Below are 15,674 nucleotides of genomic sequence, written 5' to 3'. Positions count from 1 at the left end.
AGCATAGGTGGGAGGAGTAAACAGAATAGAATTCTGGGCAGAAGATGAAGTGAGGTCAGACTCTGCTCTGCTCCCGGTCAGACCGACAGCTCTGCTCTCTGGAGCAGAGACGCCATGGCCATGCTCAGCTCTCCCGATAGCTCTGCTCTCTGAGGCACACTCGATGAAGCTCCGACCCAAGATGGACATAGGTTAGAATCTTCCCGGTAAGCGCACCTTGGGGTGCTTACATGCATTATTAGAAATGGGCTAGTCCAGGTGCGAGAATTAGCCTAGAAAAGGCTATATAGAAATGGGCCAAGCAGTTCTTTAAATGAATACAGTTTGTGTGTTATTTCGGGCATGAGCTAGCAGGCGGCAGGGGTGCTGGGGATTCAGCCCCGCCACTCCTATTTCAACAGTGATGAGGCATCATTCAGCCCTGTTCCCTCCCTCCACCCCACGGACTCAACCCTTTGGAATTCTAAGTCCATAATAAACTTTTTTTTCTATAAATTGCCTTGGTCATGGTGTATTACCACAGTAACAGAAAAAAGGAATACTGGAGTTCACAGAAAAACTTACACCTAGGGTTCATCAAGATAGCCTGACAACTTGAGTTTGATTTTTGAAACCCACTTGGTTAGAAAAACTGATTTTTCAAGTTGCCCTCTTATAATCAAGTATGCTTTTCCCGAAAAGACACAATTACAAAAACCTTACATCTGGCTGCTGTAATCTCAGCATCCAAGAAGTTGAGGTGGGAGGATGAGGAATTGAGATAGTTCCCTGTGATGTGACAAGTTCTAGATATAGCTATATGAGACACTATCTCAAAAATAAAACAACAGTCCAAACCAGAGGAGGGAAAGAAGCTCAAGTTGGCAGAATCCTTCCCTGGTATGCGCAAAGCCCAGGGTTCCATGCTCAGCACTGGGCGAGGGTGGGAGCGAGGGTGTGGGGGAGCACTAGCGTGCACACCTGTTAATTCTAGCATTTGGATGGCGGAGGCACAAGATCAAATGTTCAAGGTCATACTAATGAGTTCTACAGTGGCCTAGGATATAACACAACCATAAATGAACAAGCGTTAATAGAATACGCAGGATTAAGGCATAGTCAAGATTTGGATTTAGTTTTGAGGGGTATAGTTTGCCTATAGGCTTTCCCCCAAAATACCAAAACCAATATAATTTGAAAGCGACAAATTAATATGCAGTCTGAAACCAAGTATTTAATATTTTCATTCAATTGTTTCAATACAATTTCAAAGAAATGCCAACTGGGAGACAATGTCCAAAAACTGAAGAAGCAAGCTTCCAGACATGGACACCAAGGTGGTCATCTCCACTCTAGACACAGTCCACACGCTCCCAGCCAGTCAGCCTTATCCAGATTATCGAGTATTTACCTGATAAGAGAAAGAAAAAGAACAGGCTTCAAAACTTGCAATGATATAAAATGTGGTATCGTGTTTAAGGTGATTATCTAAATTTTCTCATTTTTACAGATAAGAAAATTAAGTTATGAATTGTTATCATTTTGGTGAGCAGCATACTTTTAAGCAAAAAATAAAACTTCCAAGGGCACCCTTTTGACCTTCCAGGGAACTCTCAACTCCTATCAGCTTACCACGTCATCAATTTTCAGAATGCTCCTGACGGTTTCAGTGGCTAGGGTCAAAGCGCTGACTGACACCAACAGAGGCTGGACGACCATCTCCTCTAAAATGTTGGAAATTCCACCCTGTAGAGAGGCAGACACTTTCAGGATTTGACCACACATAACAATTAACAAACTTGTAAGTGACATTCTTTGGAGTGCTGTACACTCAAGAACTAGGTTCTAGGCTCCTTATTTCCCCATCATGCACCGCCTCCACAGTCAAACAGTTAGTAAGGGGACAGCTCTCACTCGCCTGTAATTTCCTGGCGTGCTAACAGGGATGTTTACAGAGAAAAAACAATTCACACTCACAGGTGCCTAACTAGTGGCCACAAAAGACCCATCACGTGCTGTATCTTTACAGCTAAGGAAATTAAAGATCAGACTAACTTCTTACAAGTTAGCAAATGGTGGTCACTGAACGCCATTTCCACGGTATCATCTTTACTCTGAAGGATATACATACTAGCATCTTTCCAGGATTCAATTCAGAATTATACTACTTGTTTTTTGCTCTGTTTTTTAAGACAAGGTTTCTTTGTGTAGCCGTGGCTATCCTAGAACTTGCTCTGTAGACCAGGCTGGGATTAAAAGCATGCACCAAATCACACTACTTTTAACTACAAAGCCTTTCAACCAATCCACAACGACAAAACGATAAATGTTTCTTTTCACCAACCCTCCCTCCAACAACAAACATAAATTACCTTTCGGACATTAATGCCTGTAGTTTTTTCGCCTTGCGCATGCCGGTTTCTTAGTTCTGTTACTGTAGAAATGGGATTCAGGCCAGCATTTTCAGCTAGTGTAGATGGAATGACTTCCATGGCATCTGCGAAGGCACGAACACAGTAGGATTCCATACCACTCAGTGTTCGTGAGTACTCAGTCAGTCTTAGGGCCAACTCTATTTCTGGAGCACCACCGCCTGCAATAAGAGCTCTGAAATTCACAAATATTTTTAGCATATTTTTACCCCAAAGGAAGCTATTAAAATTTATTATTTAATAAATTTAATAAAAAGGAAGCTATTATCAATTTATTATTTAACTTTAAAAAGCTAAAATATACCAGTTTAGCTGTCTTTTAAAGGTAGGGTATCGTGTATTCAGGCTAGCCTGGTACTCGCACTAACTGGAGGTAGAAACAGAACCTTTGACCCTTCTTCCTTCACCTCTTAAGTGCTAGGATTATATAGGTATGCCCCACGACACACAGTTTAAGCAGTGCTGGATGAGGGTTGAGCCAGGTCTTTGCACAACTAGGAAGTACTATAAACTGAACAACTACATCCCAGGCCCTCAAACTAGTCTTCAAAATACCAGGGTCAGCAAGATGCTCAACAGGTAAAACGCCTGACAATCAACCGAAGCCTGGTCCCTGGAACCTTCTGATGGAAGAAGAGATCTCTCAACTTGTTCTCCATATACATGCCGTATTGTGCCTGCATGTCCACACGCGCCCCCCCCCACAAAATAAATGTAATCAAAATTCAAAAACTGTCATTACCTCTTCTTTACTAGGCAGCGAATAACACAGAGAGCATCATGAATGGAGCGCTCAGCTTCTTCAATCACCAGTTTGTTAGAACCACGCACAACAATTGTAACTGTTTTGCCTGGGCTTGAACAACCTGTAATCTTTAGTGAACAGATTACAAATTAGGTAATGGGGGGGGGGCGGCGGCGGGAAAGAAGAAAAATAATAAAACTCAACTGTAATTCTAATTCTGTTACCTTGAACAGTTTTCCAGAACCATTTAAACTGACTTCCTCTGCTAACTCAGCAGAACCCAGCATGTCAGTAGTGAACTGGTCGATATGAGCAACTGGTTTGGTTCCAATTGTCTGGGAAAAGATAATACATCCACAAGTCAAGACAACACTGCTAAAGATAGAACTCAATAGTAGAACAAGCACATGTCTGGTATATTATTCAAAGCACTGGACCCAATATTCAGCATGCAAAACAAACAATAAAAAATAAAAAAAACCCACTGCTGGGGCTAGAGACATGGCTCAGTAATCGACTGAGTAATCTAGAGCAGGCATACGGCAGTTCATAGACCCATATTAAGTTTAGTAGGCCCCTGAGTGGAGGCATGTGGTGCACAGACATATGTGCAGCACTCAAAATAACCACACCCACAACACATGCAAATGAACATTTTTACATACATTACTATTTTACCTTACAAATGAACTCAATGTCTTCTCTTTCAATATCCTTAACCACCATAATCTTCATCTTATTCAGAAAATGTAATGCAAGATCACTAAGCGCATCTCTGAAATATAAAGTGTTGTTAAAGAATTTTATTATTCTGTAGTTAAGATTTTAATTTTACTGCTATTCAAATGGTTAATTATGAGGGAAAATGCTTTTGATATTCATTTAAAAGTTCAAAGTTCTCTCTCTCTCTTTTTTTTTTTGGTTTTTCAAGACAGGGTTTCTCTGTGGCTTTGGAGCCTGTCCTGGAACTAGCTCTGTAGACCAGGCCGGCCTCAAACTCACAGAGATCCACCTGCCTCCCGAGTGCTGGGATTAAAGGCGTGCGCCACCATGGCCCGGCCTCAAAGTTCTCTTTTTAAGATAGTCTACTTATGTACCCTGTTCTGCCTGGAACTCAGAATCTGCCTACCTCTGTTGCCTAAGTGCTAGGATCAAAGGCTTGTGTCATTACGCCCAGAAGTTCAAATTCTGAAGGTTTCTAATTTTACCAGGAAACTTATAACACAAAACTATACAACACAAGTAATTATATCACGATTCTTAACAAATGAGCATTTTGTTGAGTGAACATTAGTAATAACTCTACATATTAGAAGCATGACTAATTCCCACAAATGAGCGGAAACAATCCTAGAACTAAGTAGTCATGTGATGCTAGCAAGAAAGACATTTCCATCACTGATGAAAGTTAAGCAAAAACCAAGTTTTGGGAAAATTTACTTAGAGTCAGTAAATGATGGGATCAGATTCCTTTGATCTATGTCCCCATGGTACCTTCTGACATAGCTTATCATCAGTGCAAATGGGAATGTGTCTTTATTTAAAAAGCAAAATAAAATCCAGAAGAGGAAAAAAAGAGCTCAAATTTGAGCATTCTATTATCTACGGACCGCTGCTGTTAGGAGTACTGGCACTGATCCCACATCCAGTTTATGTCATGCTGGGGATCAAACCAGGGCTTTGTGCACGTAAGCAAACACTAGTGACTCAACTATACCTCTAGCCTCAACCAGTTAGTTTTAGAACAAATAGCTTTTTAAAATCTATGTCATGCTTGTTTTACTTGTGGCTGCTTTTTTACATTTATGTGTATGAGTGCTTTGCCTGTTGTCCATGGCTTTTAGAAGAGGGCGTCACCCCCTGGAACTGGAGTTCTATGTGAGGCCATGTGGATGCTGGGAAACAAACCTGAGTCCCAGAGCAATAAGTGAGCTCAAAAACAAAACAAAAAAGCCATTCTCTAATCTTTTTTCTTTCTTTCTTTCTTTCTTTCTTTTTAAAAATATTTATTATATATACAATATTCTGTCTGTGTGTATGTCTACAGGCCAGAAGAGGGCACCAGACCTCATTACAGATGGTTGTGAGTCACCATGTGGTTGCTGGGAATTGAACTCAGGACCTTTGGAAGAGCAGGCAATGCTCTTAACCACTGAGCCATCTCTCCAGCCCTCTTTTTTCTTTTTTTTAAAAAAGGCCTTACTCCCACTTAGACTGGCCTGACTCACAGCAATCCTTTGGCCTTAGCCTTCTGAGTACTGGGATTACAGGTATGAACAACTATGCTCAGTCTTCATTTTCTTAAAATCTAGAAAAATTATATATTCTATGTTCAAGTTATCAAGAGATAACTTTATTAATGAAAATATGATGTACCACAACGCTAACTCTAAATTTTCCATGTGTCAGATACTAAACAACTGTGTATTTGGCAGATCTTAGCTGCCTTATAAACTCTAGTTCCACGGCATTCATCACTTTCTTCAGACCTCCAAGGGCTCCTGTACACATGTGGTGTACACACTCAGGCACACACACATATATAAAATGTTTTAAAAAAATTACTAGTAGGAATCACAAACCAATTATAAATTCAGGGATAAGAAAATAAATAGTCCCTGACCTTAGGATAGACTTCTGTATGAGAAGGACATTGCATCCTGTTTTCTTTATCTGCTTCACCAAGTTTAAAATATAGGCTCGCTCTTCTCGAAGCACTCGATCCATCTGGGCATAGTCAGATACTACTATCTGATTATCCATCTGATCAGAAGAAGAATACAATAATTATTTACAGCAAGAGATTCAAATAGAAAGTAAAAGACCAACCCACACCAAACAGTTAAATAGGCACGCACAGAAAAAGGTCTAAAACAACATATATAAAAAAGGTTGGTCCTATTTATTTATTTATTTATTTATTGACAGAGTTCCTCAGTTTAGTCCAAGCCGTCCAGGAAATCAAGAGTGCTAGGATTAAAAGTGTGCACCACCTGGCTAAAGCTGTTTCTTTATAAAATTTTAAGCATACCCATTACTGATTTTTGTATGTTTGAAAGACAAAGCCTCATCATGTAGCTCAGACTGGCCTTGAATTCAACATCCAGCCACTTCTGAGGGCTGGGATTATAGGTGTGCATGACCACAGGAGGCTCTACTGCCTGAAACTTTTTTCTCAAATGGCGATGAGCCACCATGTGGTTGCTGAGAATTGAACTCAGGACCTCTGAAAGAGGAGCCAGCACTTTTAACTTTGAGCCATCTCTCCAGCTCATCTGAAACTTCTTTGCAAGTACATTTTTGATAAGTGACAAATGCAAAATGGTTACTCTTCCCCAATATAAAATTTTTCTATATATCATGTTATAAAAACAATTTCAATTTTCTTCTTTTTCCTTCTCTAGCTTGCCAATATCATATGTATTATAGAAACAATTTCAACTGTATCCTTTAACTCTATGACTTGGGACAGACCTAGACACGGCGGTCCATATGTTAATACTAGCAGGTGGGAGAGGCAGAGGCAGGTGGATTTCTGTAGATTTGAGGTCAGCAAAGTCTATATGAGTTCCAGAAAGAGGAAGAATGAGAGGAAAGGAAAAAAGGGAGAGGGTAGGAGAAATAGATAAACAGACAGTCTCAAACTGACATAAAAACCAAGACAAGCCTTATTGATGTTAGAAATTAACTACTGCTAGGCGGTGCACACCTTTAATCCCTGCACTTGGGAGGCAGAGGCAGGTGGATGGATCTCTGTGAGTTCAAGGCCAGCCCGGTCTACAAGAGCTAGTTCCAGGACAGGCCCTAAAGCTACAGAGAAACCCTGTCTCAAAAAACCAAGACAGAAGAAAAAAAGAAATTAACCATTAATTTTTGTATGGTCTCAACCTTTTTGAGAAACCGAACAACACACCTATATGTTAGGAAAACAAAACAAATTTGAAGAGCAAACACCCCTTTTTAGAGAATTATACTAATACAGGGATATCTTAAGAATGAAGTGATTTGGGCTGGAGAGATGGCTCAGGGGTTAAGAGCATCGCCTGCTCTTTCAAAAGTCCTGAGTTCAATTCCCGGCAACCACATGTTGGCTCACAACCATCTGTAATGAGGTCTGGTGCCCTCTTCTGGCCTGCAGACATACACACAGAATACTGTATACATAATAAATAAGTATATATATAAAAAAAGAATGAAGTGATTTATATAGCCTGGCTATCAAGTTAGTCTAAGGCTTACCTGCACACAAAAATAAAATCCCTGTGGGCTCCAGTAAGTGATGTCTCAGCTTACTGAAAGCTGGACACAATCTGAAAACACAAGGAGTGAATGCGACATACACTCGGCTTTCTCTGTGATGGTTGTAGCTCCAACAATTTTTATTTTGTCTCAATTTTATTAATCCCTTTGAGATCTACATTTTAAAGACATCACTAATACAGTATTTTTAATTTTTATCTTTAAGAACACATCTTCATCTTATTAAGAGTTACAACAGGAACCAACTTGGATTTTACTTACATCTGTTTTAGGAGCAGATAAGCAAAACTGAATAAGCCCAATTTTGGCCTTCTCAACTCTTGAGATGCCAGAATTTGCCACTTTCTGGGTGAGAACGAGCCCTTCCACCAGCTCACAGTCATCTATTGTCCCCCTATGAAAAATAATCAGAACAATGAAGTGCTTCTCAGAGCTCATTCCCAGAATACACGCCCACCCCACCATATGGAAGTAAACACAAACCCTTGAGATTACCATACCAAAAAAGTTCAAGCCAGCAAATGTTTCCTAATTTTTATTCTTAGAGAAGTTATTTTTCACCCATGTTACATCCACTGGCCCAGGAAGGTGATCAGCCTAAGGATCTATTTGTTGTGCTTTGTTTTTAAGAGTTCTGAGACAGAACCTCACTCTAGCTCAGACTGATGTGGCACTCACTATATTATACCAGGCTGGCCTGAACTCACAGGTATCCTATGTCTAAACCACCACACCCAGCTCTTCCTTGAAAGTAATTTGGTTTGGGTAACACTGGAATTGAAATTAGAGATGCTTACCCCAGCTTCTTCACTATTTTAATATCTCTAAGATCTACACTGGTAGCTGTGGCTGGGTCAATCACTTTCATCACTGCATTGACACTCATTGGAGAGAGTAGACTTGAATACTGAGACACAACCTAGATTTAAAACAGAAAGTTACTTTTAGAGATACAGTAATTAAAAAGACAAAACAACCGAACAATCTTGGATTTGCAAGGGCTTGTTACCACCTATTTGGATATGGTTGCTAGAAGGTACCCAGAGGAGACCAATGGTTAAAGATGTCCCCCCACCATAGCTGAAGAGATGGCTGAGTTAGGAGCACTGGCTACTCTTCCAAAGGAATGGTTCAATTCCCAGCACCCACATGGCAGTTCACAACTGGCTCTAACTCCTGTTTCAAGTGATCTAATGTCTTCACTTGGACATACATGCAGGCAAAACACCGATACAAAAAACTTAAAATACAAATAATTTTTTTTAAAAAGACATCATTGTGTTCTATATATACTATTTAGATTTGTAACTAGAGGAAATGAATGCAAAAAAAAATGAATTGTACTCGGAGAAACAGTAATAGAGCAGATGGTAACATGAAAGTTTTTATTAAAATTGTTGCTTATAAACTTAAACTATGTGTATGAATATTTTTCTCTTCAGCCCCGACTTTTAAATTTTTATTATTTCACCTGAAATTTCCCCCAAATTTTGTTCCATCACTATTTTAAATTTTATAGGGAAAAAAGTAGCACATACATAAAGAGCTGGCTACTATGGATGGGCAATCCATGTTGAGTTCAAATATGTCAGCCTTTGATTTGCAGATGGGAAGTTCCCAATAGCATTTCAAAGCCTAGGACTTAGCTTTACCAAAAAGTGTTAAAATGCAGTAAAAGAAAAAACTAGAAAACGGATATGGCACCTACAACAAACTCCTTTTTTTTGGGGTGGTGGTGGGTTTTAGAGACAGGGCTTCTCTGTGTAGCTCTGGCTGTCCTGGGACTTAAGAGACTAGGCTGGCCTTGAACTCACAAAGATTCACCTGCCTCTGCCTCCCAAGTGCTAAGATTAAAGGCACCAGCCACCACCACCCAGAGAATCTTCTAATTCTTTTGTTAGCATTATTGATCATTTTACTCAATCTTAAAACCAATTCAGTTACAGAAACTATTATGACCCAGTTTTTAATGTATTATGCATACAGTGTCTGTACATCTGCAACCCAGAAGAGGGAACCAGATCTCATTACGGATGGCTGTGAGCCACCACGTGGTTGCTGGGAATTGAACTCAGAATCTCTGGAAGAGCAGCCAGTGTTCTTACCTCTGAGCCATCTGTCCAGCCCCACCCAGTTATTCTTGAGGCAATGTTAGATACAGTACAGCATTCATGACAATACCATAAGACACCTTTAGCTGTAATTTAATTGTTCCTTAGTGATAGTCTCACCTTTGAATTCAATGAAGTGGTTGCGCTATTTAACAAAGTTTCTCTGTCGCTCAGCTGCACAGGTCGAGACATGTCAGTAAGGATTTCAAGACCCTTTTCCAAAGCTTTTTGGAACGATTCAGAGATGATGGTTGGATGGATACCTGTCATTTATGAACCAAGTTAATTATGACAAACTACCATGTCATTTTAAAATGTTTTACTCATTAAAATGTCAAAGTAATTTAAAACTTTCCCTTCCTTTTTCCTCAGGTTGATCCCAGGGCCTCCAGCATGCTAGGCAAATATAAAACTACTACACTATACTACGAGGCTCCAAATATTTTTCATTCAAACTAATTTATAAATAAATTGTAAAGAGAATGGCTAAATAAAGTAACTGCTGGTTATGGACAGCAGTTAACTTCTACTTGAAACAGATCAATACATTTTTATGTAAAATTAAAGCAGGGTGACCAGAGAGTTGTTACTATGATTAAACACTACTTATCAAAGTAAGAGTTCTATTTTCTCATCTAAGACATCTTTGTAAGCCTTAGACTAGTAATACTACTATCACTGATTTCTGAAAAGCAAAACCTATTTCTATAGTCTTGCAAATCAAAAGCAAAATAAAAATTCTTGATAAAAAAGTAGTTACTTCAAATTAAATATTAAATTCCACATTACTTAATAACCTGGGTTTAATGCATTTTGCCTTTAAAAAAACTGTCATTCTTAGTAAGCAAGCATATTCTACATACCTTTCTGCAGAAGCTTGGTACAGGAGTCTAAGAGAGAGCCAGCAATGATGACAACCGATGTGGTACCATCCCCCGCTTCTATGTCTTGAGCCTTAGACAGCTCCACCAGCTATGTAAAGGGAACATGCCAAGATGCTGAGAAACAGGAACCCAGCAACATCTAACTCAAACTATCACACCAATGTCACCAACACAGAGTCACAAAACTCAATACATTCCTGACATTTAGTTTTTAGTTTACTTTGGGCTTCATTTAAAGACAAACTGTTCTATTTGTGGTACACAAAATTATTCTTATAATGGTCTCTAGTTTAGATTGTGGACTGTATAGAGAAGTTCTCAGAAAATTCTCTTTAAAGTCCTATCCAAAAGCATCAATACTTAGGGCTGGTGATGTGGTTCAGTTGGAAGAGTGCTTGCCTAGCACCCCTGAAGCCCTGGGTTTACCCTTTCTTAAAAAAAATGCAGTAAGGTTTCATAGGTATCTTATATAGATGGAGAACATACGAAGTCATTCCACGTGGGAGTATAAACACCTTTGCCAAGTTTTTCTCAAGTGACCACATGTAAGCACAATCTTACCCGTTTACAAGTCACGTTTAAGTAAGGGACCTTTTCTGAAGCAGGGTTCTATGTTGTCTTTAACAGGCCCTAATGATCCTCCTGCCTCAGAACCAGAGCACTTAAGATTACAGGAACTCATTGCTGTGCCAACAGTATGTTTTAACAGACAGCAATTCTTAAAGCACATTTTTGCAAACACAACTTCTTGCCGTAAGGCTAATTGTGACTCTTGAATTTGAGCATCTACAATGCCATGGGTTTAATCTACAGCACAGAATAAACAAAATTATTTCTCTTATAGGACACCTCTTACTCAAAAAACAGTATCTTAAAAATGCTATTTTTAGTAAAGATAAAAAATTCTCACAGGGCGGTGGTGACACATGCCTTTAATCCCAGCACTTGGGAGGCAGAGGCAGGCAGATCTCTGTGAGTCTGAGACCAGTCTGGTCTACAAGAGCTTTCAGGACAGGCTCCAAAGCTACAGAGAAACCCTGTCTCAAAATCACCCCCCCCCATCTCCCTGTTTAAATAGTATACATTTTAACACCACTAAATATTATACAAATACAGATAGCACATGCCCATGCCTATAGCTGCAGTACTCTGGAGGATGAAGCTGAATTGTTGCCAAGTTCAAGGCTAGCCTGAGCTATACAGTGAACATCCTGCCTCAAAACAAACCACTTACTTACACTTACCATTCTGGCTGCTGGGTGCAGTACTTGCATTTGTTTCAGAATGGTGGCGCCATCATTTGTAATGGTCACATCACCTTTTCCATCTTGAATCTAGAAAATTTGTTTTTGAGAAATTTAATCCAGTACTCTACAAGCACTATTCCATTTATATTTATTGTATTTATATTAATACAAGTTAATGTATACATATTGCTTAGTTTTAAATTCTTCCCTTTCATTAGTTTAACAATATAAGAACATTCAGTTTCTACCCAACTTTTGCAAAAAAAAAAAAAAAAAAGAAGTAACTAGCTCTGTCGGGTTACTTCACTGTTATGTTTAAGTGTGTGTGTATGCACGCATCTGAGGGCAGTGCTCAGAGATCAGATCTACCTCTTAAATTTGAGGATACATCAATCCGAAGTTATTACACTGTATCTGTTTTATACTGCCAGTCAATTAAGAAAAAGAAGTTTGAGTCCAAGGACTAGAAGAAAGGCAGCTGGGAGGGGGCTACAGGATCATGAGGGGTGGGGTGGGGCAATAACAACCTGCAAAGTTGAATGGGGCATGGCAGTTCATACTTGTAATCCTAGTACCTGGAGGCTGAAACAGAAGGATTAAGTTCAGGCTTCAAAATAAAGGAATAAATAAAGAGCCAAACATGGTGGTACAAGCCTGCGATGCCAACACTTGAAGCAGAGGTAGGAGGATCAAGGACAGTCTCAAATATTTAAGACTGACTCAAATAACAAAAACTCAAAAGGAATTAAGCTATATAGTTAAATGCTATCTAAGTAATCTCTCCTTTTAATGAATTCTAACACTTTGAAGGGATTTGAAGAGGGGCAGCATATGTAAGGGTTCCACCTTGTTCCACATAGGCAAGCACACTACCATAGAACTGTTTGCCAGCCCCAGACAGCACAAACTTTTATCAGACCTCAGAATGTAACCGTTTCTTTCATTCATACCATTTTGTCCATTCCTTTAGGTCCAAGGCTTGTCCTAATGGCATCAGCAACCGCTGTTAAACAGAAGAAAAGCAGAAACCAAGACTTAAAAGAGCAAAGTGCTTTGTTTCAAATCTGTCCTATCAGATTATGGTATAAACTAGAACACTTCACATGTATTATGCCTATACCTGTGAGATTGAAACTGGCACAATCTAGTCTTATGTTCTGAGAGTTTTATTTCCTTTATTGCTTAAAACACGACAAGCAACAAGGGAACAGTCAGATGGCCTAATACAGTACACAACTCACTCATCTGCTCTTTCCCTCCCACAAGAATATAATCTACTGGAAACACATTTGTAGGCCCATAGTCTAATAAATTTTCTGTATTCCACAACTACTATGCTTTTGCCTGTATCAGGTAAAGAGTAAAGAATTTAACAGAAAATACGGAGTATAAGCGGTAATATGTCTCATGTATTTCATGACTTTGGTCTAGCAGTCAGTATTAGTTTCAGGTGATCTTAGTGGACCGGCTTCAAGACATTCACTACCGAAAGAAATACAGTATTTCAGACTCTACATTTCTAGAAGGTTAATCTGTAGCACAAGTTAAGTACAAGACAGAGGCTGTTAAAGGATTCACACTGAGCTATCAGTATTTTGTGTCTGTGCAATTTTCTTCATCATTAGCAGGTATTATTGTCTTTGAGGACAAGGGGATAGTTAACCAGATAACACCAAAACAAACTAGTGCCCAGAACTAAACTCAAGCTATATCTGGCAGAAGCCTTTCTCACTTCCTAGGCTTTTGTTTTGGAAAAACTAGTTTGCCCTTTGCTCTTTGAATAACTAGTTAGGTTCACTGGCAATTTCCTACGTGCATGGCTTCGTTTGTCCTGTTTGAATTTTTTGGTGCACCTTGCCTTTGAAAGGTGACAGTGTCGGGCAGTTTCTGTCAACCTGACACAGTTAAAGACATCTCGGGGGAACCTCAATTGAGAAAATGATCATTAAGACTGGGCTGCAGGCAAGCTTGTAGGAAATGCTCTGAATTAGTGATTGATGGAGGAGGGCCAAATCCACTGTGGATGGGACCATTTCCTGGGCAGGTGGTCCTCAGTTCTTTAAGAAAGCGGGTTGGGCAAACCTTGAGGGGAAAGCCAGTTAACAGCACTCCTTCACGGTCTCTGCATCGGCTCCTGCCTCTAGGTCCCTGCCAATTGAGTTCCGACCAAATAAAAATAACCCCGTCCCCTCTCCCCCCCAGTTAGTGTTGGTCATCGGTGTTTCCTCACAGCACTCAGATGGCCCTAGACTTTATTTTTCAACATCTCAAAGATTCCACCTAGTACTACTTAAGTAATTACTGAACTCGATTTCCAGGTCTTAGGTATTCTCTCCAAACTTCCAAGCGCCCATCTGGATCAAGCTGACTTCCTTTTATCCTCCCGCACACTCTTCTTATAGCGGGGCTGGCGACTTGCATTGTCTGTGAGGTATACTTTACACACCTCCCATTTCCTCTTCCCAGCAACCCGACAAATGACCAGTTACCTCACCCCACTTAGGGTGGTACTGGTAATAGAGCCACACGTTTTCCAGGATCCCAGGTCCTTCAAGGTAAGGACCTTTGCAATTTCACTTCTCACACCATGCCTCTTTTTCCTCCAACCCAAGCAACTACATTCCAGACATACCCAGGCAAGGCCTCTAAGGCTCTGGTCATAATTTTCCTTCCACTTTCCTTCTGTTTCAGCTGTTTCTCTAAATCCTTACACCTACAGAAAGCTATCTTCCCCGAATCGGCAGTAAGGGAGCTATTTTGGCTCAGAATCTAAAAAACATAAAATAACAACACGCAGAGTCTAAAACTCAGGTCTGTCTGGTTTTCACCATGCGCTACGTGATAGCGCTCTACCTGCCAGTTCAACGGAACACACCCCACTTACTCTACTTTCCAAACAGTACCACCGAGCCAAGCAAAGCCCATTTAAGTTGCGTCTTCATAGACTATGGTTAAAAGAAAAAAAAAATACTACGCCGTCTACCACTAGGCCTAACAAACAGCCACGCTTTCCTTCGGAAGCATCAGGTCTCAAGCTCACCGCCCCAGCCCTCGGCTTTTAGGCTGCTGCTGTCCGCACCCACGTGACGCACACCGCACAAGCCCGCGGGAGAAAACTATGGGGCACCCAGACCCACGACGGGGCGTGTCCAAAGGCCTCCACGTTCGCGGGCGGGCGGGCGCGCTCGGCACAAAGAGGAGCCCCCCAGGGCGGAACAACCCGCAAGGAACGGAACGCACCCCGCACCCGCACGGCCGCCGGGAGGGCGATACCTTTGGCCGCTGAGATGTTGCTGAAGCGGATCTGGGCCGGCTTGTCGCGGTCCTGGTAGGCGCCTTTCCCGCGGTTGCCCGGCCCCGCGGCGGGCGCCCCGCTTCTGGGAGCTACGTTCTCCGGCATGGCGACCTTGGCGACGTGGGCGCGGGTTCAGGAGGACCGATGGACACGGATTCCGGCCCGCTGCGGAGTAACGGTCTCTGGCCGCCGCCTCCTCCGGCACGAACCTTCCAGAAAGCGACGCCGGCAGAGGAGGCGGAAGCCGAGAAAGGGGCCTTCGCCGCTCCTGGCTCAGGCGTGACGTAAGAGGCTGTCCGCGGCGCGCCGGGTGCGGGGCGCTGCGATGGAGCGGGAGGATTGATAGGCGTGGTTGGGACTTGCTGTCTCCTCATCCCACCCTCCGCGGATGGATGTGAGGCTTCTAGCTCGTGCTGGTCGTGTTGACGAAGCCATGGCAGCCCTGGCTTTGTTCCGTAGTGGGTGTGGTGCAGTCTGCTTTTTTCTCGACGTCTAAATCTAAATTTTATTTCTAGTTTATTCACTTTGTAAAGGTATCGGAGGAGAGATTTGCAATGGGTAGATTCTCCCCTTTTGTATTCATTTTGGCTACCTAGGGATATACATACACTGGTTAAATAAATGGCACCAAATCTTAATAGTTGTGAAGACAGCCTGCCAAACCCGTAAACATTCGGAATATAAACATCTAATAACCGATTAGCAGTTAATTGCTAAACAA

The 15,674-nt window shown here is 41.2% G+C and overlaps 1 protein-coding gene across 1 annotated transcript; it reads right to left on the bottom strand.

The window, feature by feature from the left end:
• Positions 1-1,193: 1,193 nt before the first annotated feature.
• Positions 1,194-15,197, bottom strand: Cct4 (chaperonin containing TCP1 subunit 4). Its single transcript, XM_050141113.1, has 14 exons — positions 14,932-15,197; positions 12,609-12,661; positions 11,656-11,745; positions 10,391-10,499; positions 9,648-9,790; positions 8,214-8,335; positions 7,678-7,810; positions 5,780-5,919; positions 3,835-3,931; positions 3,381-3,491; positions 3,154-3,284; positions 2,352-2,586; positions 1,612-1,725; positions 1,194-1,390 (listed from the first exon to the last, which is right to left on the bottom strand). The coding sequence occupies exons 1-14, from the start codon at positions 15,056-15,058 to the stop codon at positions 1,376-1,378; spliced, it is 1,620 nt and encodes a 539-aa protein (XP_049997070.1). The 5' UTR covers positions 15,059-15,197; the 3' UTR covers positions 1,194-1,375.
• Between the last annotated feature and the right edge of the window lie 477 nt (positions 15,198-15,674).

Source organism: Alexandromys fortis, unplaced genomic scaffold (genome assembly GCF_014885135.2).
Source record: "Alexandromys fortis isolate MF-2015 unplaced genomic scaffold, M_Fortis_MF-2015_v1.1 scaffold_7, whole genome shotgun sequence".
NCBI lineage: Eukaryota > Metazoa > Chordata > Mammalia > Rodentia > Cricetidae > Alexandromys > Alexandromys fortis.
Note: the sequence above shows the minus strand (reverse complement) of the source record. Positions and strands in the feature narration are given on the sequence as shown.